The sequence below is a fragment of the Lithobates pipiens genome, unplaced genomic scaffold, assembly GCF_037356315.1.
Source record: "Lithobates pipiens isolate NorthernLeopardFrog02 unplaced genomic scaffold, aLitPip1_a1.2 Scaffold_8, whole genome shotgun sequence".
Taxonomy (NCBI): domain Eukaryota; kingdom Metazoa; phylum Chordata; class Amphibia; order Anura; family Ranidae; genus Lithobates; species Lithobates pipiens.
In genome coordinates, this window is record NW_027507903.1 from 137,673,193 (window position 1) to 137,690,449 (window position 17,257).

General features: G+C 40.1%; 1 protein-coding gene across 2 annotated transcripts in view; it reads right to left on the reverse strand.

Annotated features, from left to right (window-relative positions):
* Positions 1 to 1,483: 1,483 nt before the first annotated feature.
* ZC3HC1 (zinc finger C3HC-type containing 1) overlaps positions 1,484 to 17,257 on the reverse strand; it is a 55,334-nt gene continuing 39,560 nt past the window's right edge. Inside the window, exons 6-10 of one of the 2 annotated variants that reach the window (XM_077472713.1) lie at positions 13,472 to 13,629; positions 9,282 to 9,501; positions 8,225 to 8,413; positions 7,890 to 8,099; positions 1,484 to 2,896 (exon numbers count right to left, since the gene is read on the reverse strand). In XM_077472713.1, the coding sequence (XP_077328839.1) occupies positions 2,828 to 2,896; positions 7,890 to 8,099; positions 8,225 to 8,413; positions 9,282 to 9,501; positions 13,472 to 13,629 (846 nt within the window). In that variant the 3' untranslated portion in view covers positions 1,484 to 2,827. Of the gene's footprint in view, positions 2,897 to 7,876; positions 8,100 to 8,224; positions 8,414 to 9,281; positions 9,502 to 13,471; positions 13,630 to 17,257 lie in introns of both variants that reach the window. The other variant, XM_077472712.1, reaches the window with a different exon arrangement.

Sequence of the window (17,257 nt, forward strand, 5' to 3'; positions counted from 1 at the left end):
CAGTGCAATTTTGTAGTGTGACATGTTGGGTTATCATTTACTTGGCGTAACATTTTCTTTCACAATATAAAAAAAAATTGGGCTAACTTTACTGCCGTCTTATTTTTTATTCAAAAAAGTTATATTTTTTTTCCCCAAAAAAAAGTGCGTTCGTAAGACCGCTGCGCAAATACTGTGTGAAAAAAAGTATTGCAATGAGCGCCATTTTATTCTCTAGGGTGTTAGAAAAAAAAAACCCAATAAATTATATTATAAAATATGTTTGGGGAAAGTAATTTTCTAGTGGAATTTTTTTTTTAAACTTGTAAACACCAAAATCTCAAAACGAGGCTAGTCCTTAAGTGGTTAAGTGGGGCTCCCAGATTCCGATAAGCTCCCCGCCCGCAGACCCAGACAACCAAAGGCCAAAGTTGTCGGGAAGAGGCCCTTGTCTTCATCAACATGGGGACAAGGTGCTTTGAGGTGGGGGGCGCAGAGACACCCCTGCCTCAAAGCACACACCCCCCCCATGATGTGTGGCAAGTGACATGGCAAGTGGACAATCCGCAATTTGTGGCAGGTGACATGGCAAGTGACAAGTCGCAACATGTGGCACATGACATGGCAAGTGACACTCAGGGCTCCCACTGATTCTGCATTATGGTGAGTTGATCCATTTCATTTTATATTGCACTGTAATATAAATAATGCTCTTCCATCATCCTGACACTATAACAACTATGGTGCCGTGATGATGGAAGCGCCAACACCAGCCATTTCCCTGATAAATTGCCCGCAAAAATAAAAACGGATTTTCTGGCAGTGCCCCTCCCGAGACTAGACTCTGGATCCATCCCTGGTGTGAACCCAGCCTTATAGTAATGGGCAAAAAGTGAAGTAGATGAAAGGGGGGCAGAATCAGGAACTAAATACATCTGCCCAATAATATCCACACATATGAAAGCAATGAAAGTAATTAAACTGAAACAGGATCTGGGGGTGTCAACTTTGTGTTGACAGTGCTGGATTAGAGGTATATTCCACTTCAGGGGTGCTTTTTAGAATACTACTACTACCCAAAAACACACAAATTTTAATGGGACCAATTCCCAGGATGTCCACTTTCCAAACATTTATCTCATTAAGACAACATTATTTTAGTAACCACAGCAAATTTAAAGGTAATCTCCTTGTCAAACTCCTTCTAAAAATGCTAGTAACTTGGTTCGCAGGTTGATTCTTTCTGTGCTATTGACCTAGAGCAAGCATGTAGCAAGTGAAGTCAGAAATCCTGAGCTACTTTTTTTTTCAGGTTAGTGATAGAAGTACCGGCGCTAGATAACAAATATAACAGCACGGTAACTAGCCAATATCCCACACTTTTAGTGTGTTTGCGGTCATGGTTCACCAAAAAAATAAATAAAAAAAGAATGATATAAAAATTGCAGAGATTCTTGTGGTACAAATAAAATTTAGACTCTACTGCTACAAAACATCCAATAAATTAGTTGGGATGAAAGACTTTATTGTGATATTTACTAGTTACAATGTATGAAAAAACAGCAGTGTATTAATTCTTTGCCGTTTTCTTTTGATCAACCAACACAAACAAAATCAAATCTCTGGAATAAATGCAGATCCAAAAGAGACCAAATGTAAACAATTGCTTGTGAGCAATAACGCACACAAAAGATTCTATCCTTATACAGACAATGTCAGGAGTAGAGCTAGCACATTGTTCAGCATGCAACAAAAAAATAAAAATTTTTCAAACCAATTCTTGGTTTTCTCTCCTTTATATATTCTGTAAAGGTTAAACCCATTGATATTTTAGACACGTGGGGGTGAATTTTGAAGTATCTGACACCATTTCTATCTAAACTGGTGCCTTGGCCATAATAACCAATCAACTTCTATCCTCCCACACAGCTTAACATTTAAAAGCTGATTGACTGTAGGGATGAGCTCAGGCTTATTCAGACACCAGTTCGAATGTGCTATCCCAGCGGTAAGCTGTTAAGGGCCAACAGCAGCATTTCCCACTCCACAGCTGTAGGTATGCAAGAGGAGTGTATATGTGGGGCAGGGAATGCATCCACCACCTATGATTGGCTGTTGGCTATGATAGCTTCCTGGTGGGATAACTCAGGTAGGTTTGGATTAGTGTCCAAACCCACCTGAGCTCATCTCTGATTGGCTGAACTCCATTTGAGAGAAAGCTGGTCTCAGACACTTATTAATTCTTTTCAGTTTTTAGAAATTGTAGAACTTATATCAGAAAATATTGTAAATAATGGGATTGCACACTTGATTTATTCATTACACTAACATTTTTGTTCTTTGAATTTGATCTGCAACAACATTTGGATTTAGTTACTAAAATCTCCAAAACCATTAAGAAATAAAAATAAAATCTGAAGTTTGCTGTTATATGAAATTGAAAATCTAGAAATCCAAGGAAAGATTACAAAAGCATTTTCAACTCCAGAAAAAAATACTCTAAACTGTATTTGTAAAATTTCTTATAAGTGTGTCACTATCAGGAATGTTTTTGTAAGCGAAACATTGTATTAGGCTAACCTGTAACATCTTGGAGTTTACGGTTACAACGTTTTCACTGGTCACACGACTCCACCACACATTTGTGACCTACTGTTTACATGAATGCAAACCCAACGTAGACACAGAAATCCTAAATTTGTTGTTCTGATAGTACAGCACATTGAACAGATAGTTTCCACAAGAGTCTGCTACTACATAATGCACACACATCAGTTTAATGTCAGCTGATTAATTGGTAGTTGGACATGAATCTGGAAATCTCCATATAGTGGTCACACTCTTGTCTTCAAGAGGAAGCACTTGCCTGCCACTGTCTGAATATTCGAAAGACTTTGCGAGATTTCTCTGGCACATTCTGTAACAAAGATAAGCAGTATTAGCAAGATAAGCAATAGTCTAAAAAAGATCTATACTATTAAACTGAACCTATTAAAGCTACAAAAGCAAAGCAACAGCCCTTTAATTGTCTGCCCCACGCTCTGCTGATATTAATCTTTTCACTGGTTGAAGCAAAGAGAAAATATTATGTAAGCTCCAAGTCAGTCTTGACAGAGCTTACAGAGGGTTAAAGTAGAACCGTAGGCAAAACTTGTTTTCTACATTTTGGATACAGCAATGGAGGGATATAACTCCTGTAAGGTTTTAGTTTTTTTTGCCACCTGTGTCCCATTGGAGATTTCCCTTCGCTTCCTGTCCCATAGCCAAACAGGAAGTGAAAAGAAAATTTTCTGCAACTAAAGGGAATTTCTTGGGGACCCCTAGGTCACCAGAACTAGTGTCCCCATTGGAAGATTTCCCCTCTATTACTTTTCTGTGGACAAGCCAACATTTGGAATTTTCTTTTACTTTTATTGATAATGTTAAACAGGACTAATAGAGAGGGTGAATCTCCTTAACAGGGCACAGACAGCAATATATATGTCAGGTGTTCTAATCCCTCTTCACTCTATCCAAAACAAAAACAAGTTTTACTTTCGTTATACTTTAAAAGGCATCTCTCTTTGCCCACATAGAACAACACTTGGGTCTGGAGACTGGCTGCTTGGGCACCCCACACTTTATCATGGGAGAAAGGTTGAGAGTGACACATGTTCTCCATACCTGGAAGTACAAGGTCAACGTAATTTCCCTCAGACAGAGTGGCAGCGGAGCCAAGAGGAAATGATTATTAGAAGCAAGCGGGCAGACAAAAGTAAACAGGTTGCTTCTTATTGCACAGGTAAAACACAGGTTTGTTTTAGGCAGTGAAATCTAAAATAGGCAATTATAAATTTAGTTATGGTTAGCTTAAGGAGGAACTCTGGCCAAAACTCTTTCGTTCTGCACTGGAGAAAGTGCATGTAGCTTTTGCCAAGTTTTATTTTGCAGTCCTTCACTTTGAGGGAATTTTCCTAGCTTCATTATTAACAATAGGAAATGAGGGAACTCTATTCACTGGGGACAAAGTGAACTTATAATTACAGCAACGTAGGGATAAGTTAGAATCTCTGTTGGTTTTTTTCCCCCCTTTATTTCATTATCCTTGCTGGTGATATTAGCAACATCTCTCCATAACTGTTGTCACCAAAATAGGAAGCAAAAGTACACTTCCCAAACTAGCAGTCAGAAAAAAAATAAATAAATAAAAAAACGTTGGCAGTTCCAACACTATCCAAAATAAAAAAAAAACATTTAGGCTCGAGTTGTACCTCTGACTTCTGTGTTCACCTCTCCACCCTTTCATCCTGTACTCCCCTCAGTGGCCACCAGAGCCCTCCTTTGCAGTTTAGCTTTTAAAGTCCCCAACGCCTCCCTTCATCGCACGGTCCATCAAGCCGCTACCTGATGCCCTGCCCTCTCGCTGTAATATGGTCTCATTTTTTCAACTGCTGGGCCCCCACTGCAGTGGGATCATGGCCCACTGCATGACACTACCACCTCAGTCTGCCCCTCTCCCTTTTTCAGTGGGACCTTAGTTTTACATCTTTGTAGCTTATATATGGTATTTACATAACTAATCTGAATGCGCTCTTCCTTACACAAATTGTAACCGCTCCTAATATGCTGCGCTGACCATCTCTTATGGGAACGCTTTTCTATGCACGTGTTTTGTTTAACTTTCACATTTTATGCTATGGCCATTTGGGCCCCCTTTCCTTTCCCATTTCTACCTGTTATACCTCGATAAAACTTTTTGTGGAGAAAAAATAAATAAAAATAAATTACTACATTTTAACTTACAAAAACTATAAATCATTTTAGGAGATGAATTTCAAGAATGGTCCAGCAGCATTTTATTAAGCTGCAGAAAAAGGCAAGTTACACATGCATTTCCGCTGTGTGACAGTGGATTATAAAGGATTAGCTTTGTCTGCATGGCTGTGCTATTCTGTAGCTGGTTCTGCTTAGTGAGACATGCATGCTTTTTGGTAAAAGTTTGTGATTAACTTTGGGCTCACCATACAAAAAGCTGTCAATTCAACCTTACATTTACCAAAACATATTATGAAGACCTACCAAAACAATTAAATAAATCCTTGCTCTACATAAAATGTTGTAAAAACTTAAAAAGGAGATTGTACAGCCAGATTGTAATGTGTGGTGAACTTTAGGTATGTTGTCTTCAGTTTTCCTTGATTTGAGAGATCTATGGTTTTAAAATCAAGTCCATTCATTTCAACCTATTATACTGGTACGGACTGGAAACCAAGTTTGAACGGACTGTCTTACGGAAATTCCGTAAGACTTTGTTCGTCAGATTGTCCGCTGAAAAAGTCCGCTGAAGCCCACACACGAGCGGACTGTCCGCTGAAATGTGTTTCGGCGGACTAAGTTGGACAGACAGTCCGCCCATGTGTACGCGGCTTTAGTGCCACATTTTGACATGCTCAACAGCATTTTGCTATTTAAAGTGATACTAAAGTCCAGTTTTTTTGTTTGCTTAACTTACTTGCTCTGTGAAGTAGTTTTGCACAAAGTAGCCCAGATCATCCCCTTTTTGGGTCCCTCTTCGGTGCTCCTCGCCCCTCCCTCCTGACGAGTGTCCCCACAGCAAGCAGCTTGCTATGGGGCACCCGAGCCGCAGCTCCCTATGTCCACTCAGACATGGGGTTAGACCCTGAACCCCTCTCTCACCATTGGCTCACCGACTTTGACAGCAGTGGGAACCAATGCCGCCAGGCTGCTGTCCCAGCCAATGAGGAGGGGAGTCCCTGGCAGCCGAGTCTCTCCTCTGCAACATCGTTGGATAGAGATGGGCCTCAGGTAAGTATAAGGGGGGCTGCTGCACACAGAATTTTTTTTATCTCAATGCAAAGAATTTATTAAGATAAAAAAACTTCTGCCTTTAAAATCACTTTAATAAAACAAAATCATTAGAAAAATGCAAAGTGCATTTTCAAACAATGTGCATTCTGGTGTTGCAAGAGCCCCTTTCGAGTACTGCTTTCACCTGTATTGTACTAAAATTGTGCAGAGGATGTGCATGAAATTGCACAGATCTCACAAACATCTTCTGGCTTAAATATTTTCGAATTTGTGGCAATTTTAAAGAAATTGTAGTACTTGCCAAAAGTGCCTTTCACATTATATTATAATTATACAGGATTTATATAGTGCCGACAGTTTGCGCAGCGCTTTACAACATTAGGGCAGATAGTACAATTAAAATACAATTTCGATACACATTCTGCATCACCACATCACTGAATGGGTTTGCAATGGAGCAGGGCATATCCAAACAAAAGAACTCTCTCTCTGCTCCAGGTGAGACAGGAAGCCTAATAATATCACAGGTGCCCGCCTCAGCATACAATCAACACTGAAGAAATGGCTGCACTCCAAGATCCATAAAAATTCTTATTTAATAACGAACATCCCAAGTGTTACAGACAGTTAAAAAGGTTTACGTGTTTCACACACTAACAGGTGCACTTATTCATTAATGTTGGATCTTGGAGTGCAGCCATTTCTTCAGTGTTGAATGGAGCAGGGCATCAGCCGCCCCCCCCTGTGACGGCATCATCTGTCAGTGTCTGTTTTGCATCTGGACGGCGTGACATCATATGTCGCTCCTACCTGACGCAATGAGGAGGAGTAAAAATAGACCCATGCCACATTGGTTAAGCTGCTGGAGCCCCTGGGAGCCACATGGTCCATGCAGCTGCAAACAGGTACAACTACTTTTATCCATATTTTTCTATATACACCATTTACGTCCATTTATAGATTGGATCATCCACGGTTATGTCAATGCCTTGCCTTGGTCAGGAGTCTTCATATATATGGACCCAACAGCATATACAGGCAAAAAATTTCTCCTATTACGCTTATGGTAGGACAGTTTAAATTGATCTTTCTTTTGGAAACTATATTTTGTTTTTTTTTATTTATCTCTATAGGGCTGTAGGTAGAGAACTTTAACTTTTGGATACAGCCATATATTCGCAGCTGCACTTTGTTGACACTATAGGCTCCCAGTCGCCCATTTAACAGAAACTTTCTACGTAAGCACAGATTTTGTCTATTTAGGAAATGTCCAAATAATTTAACTAAATATTCCTAGCAACATGCATTGTTATTGACATGTCACATCAATATTTTTTCGATCGTTTCATAGGTAATATAGATTTTACAACGGTACATAAGCCATTCAATGGTACTCCTCTCTGTGGGCGATTTGGTTTGGTCGGTGTCTCTCCCCGGGAGGGCCTTGGTGCCCAATGACTTGCTCTGATATCTACTATAGAATAGTTTCTGAATCGCCTAAGCATTGGATCCAGAGCCAAGAATTTGAGAATTTTCTGCCACCCATTTGGATGCACCCATGTATGTATATACTTGCTTCATTGTATTTTTTGCACTTTTTACAAGTCTGAGATCTGTATAACTAAAAATATAAATATTTTTTTTATAGATTTGTCCATTAGAGAAAAACATGCACTTATGTTTCTGAGGAAGCCACAAGGCGAAACATGTAGAATTTGTGTGTGGAAAAACTGAATATATATGAGAAAACGACCCCTGTTTATTTCTACGTAATTGTTTTTTCCTTTTCTTTCTTTTCCCTTTTTTGTAATAAAATATTCTATTTTATCATATTTTGTTGTGATATATTATTTTCATCGTAATAAGTACCTACAAAGTCCCATATTCCCAATATGTTTTTTCTTTGTTCTTTCTTAAAGGGACAACAGTGCCAAATGAGGTCTCCATCACTCTAATTCATCAAAAAACAACAGTATTTTATGCTGCAGTCTGGCATCTTTAAAATTGAAATTACAGTTTGGTGTAAACAAAAAAATAAATAACTTTTTAATATATAAGCAGCATGAACCACTGAACTGAAGTAACTAACTTAGATGTCTTACTGTAGCATCTCCATCAGATGGGGTCCTGGATTTCGCCTCTGATAGCAGCACTCGTAGCACTGCCTTCCATCCAATCTCCTTTGTCTGATTTGCATTTTCCTTCTCCTTGTTCTCAGCATTTCCTTTATAGTCTGCACAAACCATAGTGACCCATGGGCACCAACTTCTGTGCTGATTCAGTGGATCAAAGCAGCCCTTGGGAGAAGAATCCTGGACAGAAAACAAACCAGTTTTAATACAGATTTAAACTGCAAGGAAATAAAAAGACATACAAGGAATTGAATCAAAAGATCATTACATATAGATTACCCTAGCAAAAAGGTTTAATAACTTACTATACTGCTCCTGGAGCAGAGCCTGGGACGTTTGGCTTTACGATGAGGACTGGACTGGACTTCAGATGTCACTCCTGGGTTGTCTCCATGTCCCATGCTACGGGTCACTGGCCGGCTCCGCACAGCATCTGATTCCGATGACCCTGCAGAGCTTCCACTGAGTGGTTGGGAGGTAGCTGCCATAGGACTCTAACAGTATTAAAAAAAAAAAATCAGATCACGCATTTATAAGCTAGGTGTTTATTTAGATGGATAAAACCATAATGCAAAAAAGTACATAGAATATTTCCGAAGTGCATATATATCTGAACCTGAGCAAATTTAGGGACCAACTTTAAATCTACATATGCCAAACAAAAAAAGGAAGGAAGTTGTACAAGTTTAAGAAAATCTATGGTCACAGCATACACTTTCGTTATAAAATATCAGCATTGTAATAGCAATGCAAACAGTTATTAATGACAATCCAATATAAGCATTAAGCTTGAAAAATCTACTTTCATGTTGTAAATGTCTGTCTTCTGGCCATCTCTTTCCACAACTTCCTAGTTTCCCTACATGCTTTGCAGCTTTTCATCTGCAGTTTACTTTCAAATCTCTAAAACTACATATCCCTGGGTACTTTGCAGCCTTTAAGCAGTGGACCTGGTCTGACTCTGCCTCCTCAAACTCTTAGCAGCTCTGTAGTTCTGAAGGCAAGCTCTGAATTTCTGTGCTCACAGGGTTTAGTGAATACATGTCACAGAATTCGAGTAGTAAATGTGTGGGGATCTGCAAAGTAAATTTACACATTTCAAGAATGTTTAGATCCCTGGTGGCTCACATGCGGCTCTTTGGCACTTTTTGTGCGGCACTCGAGGCACCAGCAGACACTAATCTGCGTTTCCATACTGACCCTGTTAAAGCAATGATTTCTAGCAGTCTCATGTAATAGGTCTCCAGTCAATTACTGACTTTTGCAGCTCTTTAAAATACTAATGTTTAAATATAATTCTAAAGCAAGCAGTAGCCATTTATATTTAACTGATCAATCTTACAATATATTAGTTTAGTATACCTGTTCAACATCTCTGCTTCTAGTTACTCTTCTGTTGGGAGATACCACTCCCAAAGGAGTTCTATCACCGAGACCCTCTCCTGGAGATATGGGAGTAGCAGGTGGTCCAAAGGAATTGTCCAAATCCACAGACTCCAGCTGCTGGAAGCTCCATAATCCAATCTTCCTCATACAGCGGGGACAACTTATGATTGACAGAGGTAAAGATCCAGGTGAAGGGCTGAAAAAAAAAAAAATATAAAATTAACAGGGTATAAGTTCACACACAATAAAGCATTTAAGGAGTTGTGAAAAGCCTCAAGGGTTTACCTTAATGCTACTATGCATTAAGGTGAAAAACCTTTTGTAGTGCAGCAGCCCCCCAGAGCACCCCTTTTACTTACCTGAACCCGATTGTTCCAGCGACGAGGACAAGCAGAGAAGATCCAGCTGCTGTCTCGGGTCCTCATTGGCTCCTGCTGCTGTCAAAGCCAGTGACATGGGAGCTTGGCCAAGTCCTGCTGTCTGCGTCAATGGACGCAGCAGCAGGACTCGGGAGTGCACCCGCATGAGTTCCCTTAGAGAACACGGGTCTCCATGGGGGTACTCGAGAAGAGGAGAAGGAGCAGGAGTGCTGCTGGGGGACCCCAGAAGAGGAGGATTAGAGCCACTCTGTGCAAAACCCTTGCATAGAGGCGGCAAGTATGGCATGTTTGGTATTTAAAAAAATAAATAAATGAACCCTTACAACCCCTTTACCTGTCTAGTTGTCTGTTTAGCCTTTTTATGCTAGATTGTATTGACGCCATAAATCATACTGGTATGTATCTCATTGATATCTGTTCTTTCCATGACTTTATACGAAATAAAGGAATTACAAAAATGAATTTTGAATCTTATTTGATTTAAAGCCGTTTTAATTACACATTTTTTTTACACCTAGTGACGTTATTACTGGCTCTGTCTGCCTCAATATACAATGCAGACAGACCATGGATGGTGTATGGGTGCTGTACAAAGTTTACTGGAAACATAGCAGCTTGCTTCAGTATTCCCTCAAAGCCCTTAATCGTAAGGCAAGCAGCAAGCTTGCTATTGGGAGGAGCTAAGCAAATAAAAAAAGCCTTGATAGGTAGATGGAAAGAGCTGAAAGATGCTGGACATCCTCCAATCAATCACAGCCAGGAAATGAGGCAGGCTCTACCTGAATAAATCTTGTAATGCACACTGAGAAAATCAGTGTGCAGTGAAATCAGTGTAAGCAATTTAGTACAGGAAAGGAGCCTTTGCAATTAGGCAGAACTTAACAGAAACTGAAATTCAGCTTTACATCAACTGACAAATTACTGGCACATTTAAACCTACGAAGCCATATTTTCCAGGTTGCTAAGGCGAGTACTGATCCCTATAAATGGGAAAAGCAAGAAGCACCCAGCTACGACTAAGGCTTTTGCCGAAAAGCGTCAGCTTTATTGTTTTATTGTCACTCTGATGTACCAATAAACGACACTTCAAGGATTACAGTGTTGCCGGCTCTTCTTACTACTATTGCGTTGGAGCGTGTTGGGACACATTGAGCCTTGGCACCTGTGAGTGGACCTGGTGTATGGATTGATTGGCCCTGCAGAGAGCGCTGTTACTTTTCTTCTTTTCCAAGAAGCATTAGTACGTGGATACAAGGTAGAATTCCAGGTATTAGTCAGAGCATTTACAGATATGTACAGTATCTCACAAAAGTGAGTACACCCCTCAAATTTGTAAATATTTTAGAATATCTTTTCATGCGACAACACTGAAGGAATGACACTTTGCTACAATGTTAAGTAGTGAGTGTAGAGCTTGCACAACAGTGTAAATTTGCTGTCCCCTCAAAATAACTCAATACACAGCCATTAATGTCTAAAGCACTTGCAACAAAAGTGTGTAGACCCCTAAGTGAAAATGTCCAAATCATGCCCAATTAGCCATTTTTCCTCAGCGGTGTCATGGGATTCATTAGTGTCACAAGGTCTCAGGTGTGAATGGGGAGTTTTGTTATATTTGGGGTTATAGCTTTCAATCTCTCATACTGGTCACTGTTCAACATGGCACCTCATGGCAAAGAACTCTCTAAAGATCTGAAAAAAAAGAATTGCTGCTCTAAATAAAGATGGCTTGGGGCTAGATAAAGATTGCCAATACCCTCAAACTGAGCTTCAGCATGGTAGCCAAGAACATACAGCAATTTAACAGGACAGGTTCCACTCAGAACAGGCCTAGCCATGGCCGACCAAAGAAGTTGAGTGCACGTGCTTAGCATCATATCCAGAGGTTGTCTTTGGGAAATAGACATACGAGTGCTGCCAGCTTTTCTGCAGAGGTTGAAGGGGTGGGGGGTCAGCCTGTCAGTGCTCAGACCATGCGCCTCACATTGCATCAAATTGGTCTGCATGGCTTCTGTTCTTGAAGAAAGTATCTTCTAAAGATGAAGCACAAGAAAGCCTGCAAACAGTTTTCTGAAGACAAGCAGACTAAGGACATGGATTACTGGAACCATGCCCTGTGTTCTGATGAGACCAAGATAAACATATTTGGTTCAGATGGTGTCAAGCGTGTTTGGTGGCAAACAGGTGAGTTGTACAAAAGACAAGTGTGTCTTGCCTACAGTCAAGCATGGTGGTGAGAGTGTCATGGTCTGGGGCTGCATGAATGCTGCCGGCACTGGGAAGCTACAGTTCATTGAGGGAATCATGAATAGCAACATGCACTGTGACATACTGAAGCAGAGCATCATCCCCTCCCTTCAGAGATTGGGCCACAGGGCAGAATTCCAACATGAAAATAACCACAAAACACACCTTCAAGAAACCCACTGCTTTGCTAGAGAAGCTGAGGGTAAAGGTGATGGACTGGCCAAGCATGTCTCCAGACCTAAACCATATTGGGCATCTGTGGCGCATCTTCAAATGGAAGGTGGAGGAGCGCAAGGTCTCCAAAATCCACCAGCTCCATTATGTCATCATAGTGGAGTGGAAGAGGAGTCCAGTGGCAACCTGTAAAGCTCTGGTGAACTCCATGCCCAAGAGGGTTAAGGCAGTGCTGGAATATAATGGTGGCCACACAAAATATTGACACTTAGGGCCCAATTTGGACATTTTCACTTAAGGGTGTACTCACTTTTGTTGGCAACGGTTTCAAATGTAATGGCTGTGTGTTGGGTTATTTTGAGGGGACAGCAAATTTACACCTTTATACAAGCATTGTAGAAAAGTGTAATTTCTTCAGTGTTGTTACATGAAAAGATATAATAAAATATTTACAAAAATGTGAGGTGTGTACTCACTTTTATGAGATACTGTATGTGGCGTACAGGGTACCCAGCTCTCGTGTTTTTAAATTCCATGTTCCAATTTTCTAATCTGTTCCCTTTCAATCTGCAGAGGTATAAAAAGGTCCGCATCCCGAAAGGCAATGTACAAAACATTAGATGACATAACACAGCACCCTTTTAGTCCAAGATATCAGGGAGAACTCTGTGGACATTAGGAATTCGTGCCAAAAGCATGCAAGTGCACACATGACCACAGTCCTTTTTGAAGTTGTTGTAAAGGCAGGTGTTTTTTTTTTTTTTACCTTAATGCATACACCCCCCCAGTACGAGAGAGAAAGAGAGAGAAAGAAAGAGAAAGAGAAAGAGAAAGAGAAAGAGAAAGAGAAAGAGAAAGAGAAAGAGAAAGAGAAAGAGAAAGAGAAAGAGAAAGAGAAAGAGAAAGAGAAAGAGAAAGAGAAAGAGAAAGAGAAAGAGAAAGAGAAAGAGAGAGAGAGAGAGAGAGAGAGAGAGAGAGAGAGAGAGAGAGAGAGATGTGAATGGGCACACAAAGCAGCAGCTCGGAAGAGAGTCTGCTTGGGTGCCCCCATAGCAAGCTGTTTGCTCTGGCGGCACTAGGCAGGAGGGAGGGGTCAGAAGCACCTGCGGGGGACCCAAGGTGGATTGAAGCTGCTTTGTGCACTGCACAGAGCATGCAAGTATGACATGTTTGTTATCTAAACAACCAAAAAAAAAAAAAAAAAAACACAATGGCTTCAAGTGCCAGCCAATGTTTTGCAGAGACCATAACCAAAGTAAAATATCTAATGAGAAAAAATTAACCAGAACTGGAACCTGCTGTGCTCTGAAACTGAAAATATGTGGGGTAAAAAAAAGGGAAGGCATATTACTTTTTTCAACAAACCTGTTGTTCCATCCACAAAGAGCTAGAATACAGGCTGAGATGTGGACTTGCAGAGAGTCACTGGGCAAGCTGTTTTGCACATTCTGTCTCCCTTCTACAGGTCTCAGTTCATCCTCAATCAACCGCAAGAGTAGACTTACAGTATCTTCACTGAGCTCCTGACAAAAGAAAATATACAGAAGGAGGGAAACCCCTCATAAATAAATATCATAAAGAATCAACCACAACAACTTCCCATCTTCAGGAAGAGAACAAGGCTTCAAGTGAAATACCCTTCAGTAGCAACTGTTTAACGATCATTTAACAAGTGTTTTATATACGGTCAAGTAGCTATATTGGCAAGTACCTGTGGTTATGCAATTAAAATCAGTCAAATCAGTCATAATAAAGATAAAATTTTTAGATATATATAAAAATTGTATCTTTATTATGACTGATTTTAATTGCACAACCACAGGTACTTGCCAAGATATATATATATATATATATACACACATACACACACACACACATACACACATACACACACATAGTGTTAGTATCTGACTTTGACTTGGTGTCATACTCTTGTAATTCTCTTTACAGCACTACTCAGGCTGGGAGAATGAGGAGAAACACTAAGAGCAAACCAGTTTTTCTGCATGTAAATATAAGAAATGTGCTGACGGGAGCAGACAGCAGAAAGGCAAATTGCTGTTTCTACTCTATTGTCCTAAAAAAAGGCAAAAAGGAGGGGAGCTGACCTTGATTTCTCATTAAAGGAGAACTCCAGGCAAAACCTAACACTAAACCTGCTCTGTGCCACATTCTAAATCTAATCTAACTAACCCTGGTAAAGCAAAAATCACTGTACTTGCTGTGCAGGAGAGGTATCCAAAGGCCTATAGTAAGTCTATGGGGGACGTCACTGCCGTTGTCTGTCCTCTACTGCACACATCCGCTGCTGGAGACCGGGCTGGATGGGGTTTAGATTAGGCAAGTACAGCGATTTTTGCTTTACAGGGTTAGATAGGTTAGGCTTAGGATGTGGCACAGAGCAGGTTTCCTGTTTTGCCTGGACTTCTCCTTTAAGGAACATACAAAAGGAAATAACGAGGAGCAACACCCTGTACAAAGGCTTTCTCACTAAAGATTAGGGCGCAAGTGGTCATTAAATACGAATCCATAGGACCTAGTACACACGGCCAAATGTCGGGCAGCATTGGCCAGGTCAATAGAAAAACTGGCCCACATTTGGCCCATGTGTACTGAAGTCGGTCCTACAGAAGTCGTTATTTTACTCGGCTTCTGTCGAAGGTGAATGACTGAAAAGGGTCTGCCGATTGGCTCCAGATCAGTGGTTTCAGTCAATGGCCAAGCGGAGTGTTCTGGCGGTTGGCTGCCCCCCGTGAGAACACAAAGAAACACCAGAGGAGATCACTGTACTAACGTCGGATAGTAGAGCGGCTCCTCCTGCGCTGTAAGTAAGGACAGAACATTTTGAAAAAAATGTTTTGGCTATACAATTTTGCAAACAAATAATATTTCTTTAGAAATGTGGGCCAAAAATGTATACTGCTACATTTCTTTGGTAAAAATAACCCAAATCAATGTATATTATTTAGGTGGTGTGAAAGTTAGAGTCTACAAACTATGGTATGAAAATTGTTCAGATAATCAATCCTGATGTACTGACGGCCTATATTTTATTTAAGCCCTAAAATGCCAGGACAGTACAAATATCCCCCAAATTAACCATTTTTGGAAAATAGACAGTCCAATGTATCTACTAAGCCAGGGGTTGACAAATTTGTTTGGAATCTAGGAGCCAGCTAAAAAAGTTAGGAGCCAGGTTTTTTTTTTTTTTTAAAAAGACCGACAAAGCTTTATTTTCAATATAAAAATTAACCAATCTTTAATTTAACACAGAAAGACAACTAGAACCAAACATTAATATATATATATATACACACACATACACATACATATACAAAACCTCTTGCGGAAGCCTCCTGTATATTTGTCTCTGAACTTTGCAGTCCCACCCATGCCTTCAGCCCCCCAAGACTAGTACAGTGTCACTCTGATGAGCTGTGGGCAGGAGTTTTTAGGCGAGGCCGCGGCTTCAGCCTAGTCCACAAGGCCAGACGCCACGGACTAGGGCGAAGTAGCGACCTCACCTAAAAACTCCTGCCTGCAGCTCCTCAGGACTGGCGCGGTGTACAAAAAAAAAAAAAAAAAAAAAAACTTGAATCGAATCGTGAATCAAGTTGTTTTTTTTAAATCACAGATTTTTTTTTTTTTTTTTTAGAAAAATCGCCCATCTCTACTTCAGTATTAACCAGAAAAAAATAAAATAATTATCTATTTTTATATATATTTATTTATATATTACACACACACCCCTTAGTTTGTAGACGCTATAACTTACACATATACCAGTTAATATACACATATTAGAGTGTCTTTACTAAAGACATGTAGCAGAATACATTTTGGCCTAAATTTATGAAGTAATTTGACATTATTGGATATGTTTTTACGTTACAGAAAGTAGAATTTTTAAATTTTCATTCATATAGCAAAAAAATAAACCCAGTGGTGATCAAATAGCACCAACATAAATGTATGTTTGTGTGAAAAAAAAATTATATAAAAATTGTTATTTGTGTACAGTGTTGCATGACCACGCAATTGTCAGTTAAAGTAGTACAGTGCTAAATAGCAAAAAGGCCTGGTCATGAAGAGGGTAAAACCTTCCAGAGGTCAAGTGGTTAAGTAAAAGCTTATTATTTATGGAAAAAAGTGAGAAACAATATTAATGATCAACAGCCAGTATAGGGTCAAAATAGAAAGAGGTGCACTTTGGCCTGCTTATCCATCATTATGGTTTTGGCTTCATTAAGGTCTCTGAAGAGCCAGCCCAAAAAGCAACTCTGTGCCAAAACAACCCATTTAGTTTAAAATAGTAATGAAAGGCAACATATATAAATCAAAAAATTATAGATAATTTTTTTTTTTTTTTTTTTTTTTTATAAGTGATCACATTCCCTCTGTTCTCAGCCACAGCAGGAGCTCAGGGACTATAAACAACAGTACAGTGTTCTTTCCAGTGAATGGCTGTGCGAGGGGGGTGGGGGATGTTAGCACAAGGCTGATCATTGGATTAGCTCCCAGCAGACTCGCCACGCTGTGCTCTCATGTCCAGCATGTTCACTTTGTAATAGGAAAACAGGGAGACTGGCAGGAACATCAGGGATTTCACACAACAGAAGAAATACAAAGAGAACAGACTACTTTTTCATACAAGTACAGTACACGGTACAGCAGGCACATATCAAAAATATGAAATTATGGGTTTATGTATTCTTTAAGTTCCAAAGCAATGAAGTGGATCCTGGTCTCCAAGACCCAGATGTCTTATTTATTTGATAGCAAACTAAAGGCCAAAAAAAGTTGATATCTCACCATCCGAAGTATATTTACAGTACTGTAGCCAGACCTTGTAACTACAAAGACCCCTTTCACACTGGGGCGTTTTTCGGGCGCTTTAGCGTTAAAAAAAGCGCCTGTAAAGCGACTGAAAGAAGCTGCAACTGCAATCCCAATGTAAAAGCCTGAGTGCTTTCACACCGAGGTGCTGCGCTGGCAGGGCGTCAAAAAAAGTCCTGCAAGCAGCTTCTTTGCAGCGCTTTTGGAGCGGTGAATACAACGCTCCTAAGGCGCCCCTTCCCATTGAAATCAATGGAAAGCGCCTGTAAAGCGCCTAAGAATCGCCTGAAAAGTGCTATTGGCAGCATTTTGTGG